Source organism: Vollenhovia emeryi, unplaced genomic scaffold (assembly GCF_000949405.1).
Source record: "Vollenhovia emeryi isolate VEMERY1.0 unplaced genomic scaffold, V.emery_V1.0 DF939572.1, whole genome shotgun sequence".
Lineage (NCBI taxonomy): Eukaryota > Metazoa > Arthropoda > Insecta > Hymenoptera > Formicidae > Vollenhovia > Vollenhovia emeryi.
Window position 1 is genome coordinate 15,356 of NW_011966794.1, and position 4,190 is coordinate 19,545.

The 4,190-nt window shown below is 35.5% G+C and overlaps 1 protein-coding gene across 1 annotated transcript in view; it reads left to right on the forward strand.

Annotated features, from left to right (window-relative positions):
* LOC105557198 (sodium-coupled monocarboxylate transporter 1-like) overlaps nucleotides 1-4,190 on the forward strand; it is a gene marked incomplete at its 5' end in the record, with an annotated part of 17,932 nt that overhangs the window by 6,573 nt on the left and 7,169 nt on the right. Inside the window, 4 exons of the mRNA XM_012004382.1 lie at nucleotides 1,956-2,096; nucleotides 2,327-2,435; nucleotides 2,511-2,620; nucleotides 3,656-3,842. Of these exons, the coding sequence (XP_011859772.1) occupies nucleotides 1,956-2,096; nucleotides 2,327-2,435; nucleotides 2,511-2,620; nucleotides 3,656-3,842 (547 nt within the window). The remainder of the gene's footprint in view (nucleotides 1-1,955; nucleotides 2,097-2,326; nucleotides 2,436-2,510; nucleotides 2,621-3,655; nucleotides 3,843-4,190) is intronic.

The window sequence follows — 4,190 nt, forward strand, 5'->3', positions numbered from 1 at the left end:
CTCTCTCTCTCTCTCTCTCTCTCTCTCTCTCTCTCTCTCTCTCTCTCTCTCTCTCTCTCTCTCTCTCTCTCTCTCTCTCGTTTTGGCAGTCCATCCAGTAAGCAAATAAACATTAATATAACGTTGTTGTGATAATATTCAGTAACATGTAACGTTGTTTAGTATATGGATTTTAACGTTGTAATCGACGTCATTATGAAAAAACTTTTACACTAATTTTAATGTTATAATAACATTAAAATGGAAGTGTCTTAACATTGTGAAGAATATTTTTCTTGTTCAATCAGACGATTGAGTTCAAATCAACTCCCTCTTTACATCGTGACTAGATGAATTTCTTACAAGAAATTACGACACCTATCGGTCGCACGTAAAGCTTGCAATAAAATGTGTAACATATCTATTAAAACCGTTACAGCGGTTATAAAACATTGACAGAACGTTACCAAAATTGATATAAAGTTAATATTTCTAAATGTTGATTTACCTAACGTTTCTTGTTTATTGGGCATCTAGTTTCTAATGAAGAAAGTGCTAAAAAGTTGACAGTTTTAGGGGAAAATATATGTATACACTACGAAGAGTTAAAAAGATATATATTTTTATGACTTTTTAAATAAAAATTAGTAAAGATTATTCCAGAGAGAGTTTTCTTGGGTTTTTATATACTTTAGTAAATGTAAAAATTGAAATATTTTACTAAATATAACTAAATTTTGAAATAAAATTATTAAGAAATGGCAATTATCAAAGTTTGTTAGTTGCTGTAGTGGTGTGTGTGCGTGCGTGCGTGCGTGCGTGCATGCGAGGAAAGTAATAGATATTCTCGCTGTTTTTTATGAACTCAGTTATGACTTTATTTTTGTCCAACATTGATATTGAAAAATTATCGCCTAGTTGTACAAGTCTCTGAACGTCCGGTGGAATTTCAATCGAAGTCATGTTTATAAACCACTTGTCTTTAATTAGAGGAGAAGGTGAGGGTTCTGGAAATTTGTGAGGGTCAATTGTTACTGCGTGTGAAAAAGAAGGAGAGAAAAAAGGATTGGATGTTTGTGAGGAATATGTAATTTTGGAAGGAGGCATAGAAGGTCGAGATGGAAAAGAGACATGATATTGCATGGGACGGATGTTGGATTTAATTTTGAAGTTGTGTTCTTTTATAATTGAATTTTTTTATCAATCTATCTCTTTCGTTAACAAAATAAGATTGCAGTGGTCTGTTTTGTGTGTTAAAAAATTATTACTTAAATAATCAGGTAACATCTGAATAATAAGCCGCACTAGTTATTAATTTTGTATGCGTAGAAAGCGGATGTGGCCATAGGCATCATAGATTTCGTTGCGCATCATACTCGTGGCAAATCTTCATAATATAACATTAAACTTATTGATTGACACATTTGAATGCAAATTAAGTGTATAATTATTAAACCGGTTTATATGTGGTAATAAAATATCATTGTTGATACAGTTCTTTAAAATTTTGATACGTGAGAACATTTTTGAAATGTCTTTTTGAGAGTTTATCCAAGATTTCATGAAGCTGAGTTCCTGAAGATGACCCTAAATAAGGATCGAAACGTTCAAGATTAAATACAATTATCGACAACTATAACGAAGTGTTGATTTCTGCGCAACACCCACAGCGCTTGGTTTCCAAGTAGCCCGTTACCTGCCTTCTTTATTTATAATATTTATAATATAGTTTTTATTTATTAATACGGTGTCGAAGAAAACATATTTAAAATTTAAAACATGAGCATTGGTTATCTTTCCAAATTTATAGGAGGGTGGGAGGGAGGGAGGGAAAGAGAGAGAGAGAGAGAGAGAGAAAGAGAGAGAGAGAGAGAGAGAGAGAGAGAGAGAGAGAGAGAGTGTGTGTGTGTGTGTCTTTGTTAAAATAAAAATAAATTAGGAAGATATAAATTTAAAACATGATTATTATTCAACAGGATGGATTTCAGTCCTTTCACAAGACACACAATTTGGGCGCTTACTATAGGTGCTTTCGTACATTGGTTGCAAATCACCGCCATTAATCAGAATATGATTCAACGATATTTAGCTCTTCCTACTTTGCAATCAGCTAGAAGGTATTCTATTTTAATAATATAAATATTTTTATAAAAACAACGATACATTTTCTATAGAAAAATAGAAAAAGAACAGAGAAATTGCTATGTAAATTTTGTATTTACAAAATGAACTTATTTTACAGATATCTCATAAGTAATAAATAAGTATAACATTATATGTGTGTATATAATTATTTTCAATGTTTGTTCAATGTTAAATCAATATTTTTAACAATTGCACATTTTAGAGCACTTTGGTGTTTTACGATTGGAGTTGTAATTCTGATTAGTATCTGTGGATATGCTGGTATGCTAATTTACGCCTGGTATCATAAATGTGATCCTCTTACGACTAAGGTATCATTTATATTAAATGTTTAACATATTCAATATTAAAGTTGAAATATACTAATGCATATATATGTAACACAGTTGGCACGTGCTAAGGATCAGCTATTACCGTTGTTAGTTATGAACGTTTTAGGAGAATTTCCAGGACTGCCCGGTCTTTTCGTGGCTGGTGTATTTAGTGCCGCACTTAGGTAACTATATTGATATATTTTAATAGAATTTAACAAAATTCTGTATAAAAAAAGGCGTGTTAAGTCGATAGTCAAAAGTCTTGAAGTATGGTTGTCGCTTTACCGAGATGCTGATTGGCTGTCTCGCTTGTGCGATACGACATGTTTTAGTCGTGTCATTTGCAGCTGCTAAACCATGCGAATTTTTAGAGAGAACAAATGGCGCGCGCGAAGAGCGCGCTTGTGTTGTCTAGTAAAATAAAATATACAGGGTGAGTTATATCTTTTTTTACAATGCTCGTGAGAAGATGGAACGGATCGAAATGAACAGAAGAGTCCTGTGTATTTTCAATTTTCGCAATAGATAACGAGTAATTAATTATTAAAAGTTATCGTCCTAGCCCGGCCCATCACCCAATTCGAGCGCGTGGCGAGATGTGACCGCCCGGCGATCGACATTACGTGCGTGTGCGTGTGTGTGTGTGTGCTTTTAGCAAGATCCGTACAGGGTATTTCGGCAACATACACATCAGCAAGTTGGGTTGCCTATCTGCTTACCGACAGGGGCATGCTTTATCGGGCTCACAGAATAAGATCAGATGCAAGTTCGGTGGTTTTCTAATTCTTATACAGTGTATGTGCAGTTGTATTTTAATAGATAAAATAATATAGAATACAAAATTTAATGAAGAAATTTGAACAAAAATATTTTTATTTTATAATATAAAATTATAATACAATAATATTATTTTAAGTATTAAAATACAACTGCACATACACTGTATAAGAATTAGAAAACCGCCGAACTTGCATCTGATCTTATTCTTTGAGCCCGATAAAGTGTGCCCCTGACGGCAAGCAGATAGGCAACCCAACTTGCTGATGTGTATGCTGCCGAAACACCCTGTACATATCTCACTCATTTAAATTCAGTGTCGAAAAATACGGTGTCCAATAATGCAGTATCCAATACTAACGTGTCTAACAGTACGTGTCCAATCGAGTGGTGTCCAATAGTTACGTGTTTAAACGGGACACGCTCCTACTTTCTTTCAGTTCGTTATCAACCGGTCTAAATTCCATGGCAGCCGTGGTGCTCGAAGACTTTGTTAAGCCTTTTAAAAAGACTCCTTTTACACGCAGAGGTGCCGACATCTTTATGAAGCTGACAGTTGTCGTTTTAGGAGCAATCTGTGTTGCTCTCGTTTACATAGTTGAACAAGCAGGCACTCATATGCTGCAGGTAAATATGAAGACATTCGTATACAGGGTGTGTCCTAATACCCGTATGTCCCGTGGATGGTGGATAGACCGGGGCAAACTGAATAGAAAAGTCCTATACCATTTTGCAAAATTCGCAATAGTTATCGAGAAATTAATTTTAATGTCTGAGCGAATGAGAGCGTAGAAGGCGGCAGGCCGGACTCGGCAGGCAACGGTGGGGCATCATCTAATAACAAGAGGTGGAGCGGCGCGCCGAAAAAAAGTTGTAACGCAGCGAGCGGCGAGCTTTTTTGATAACTTTTTTCGGCGCGCCGCTCCACCTCTCGCTATTAGATGATGCCCTACCGTTGCCTGCCGTGTCCGGCCT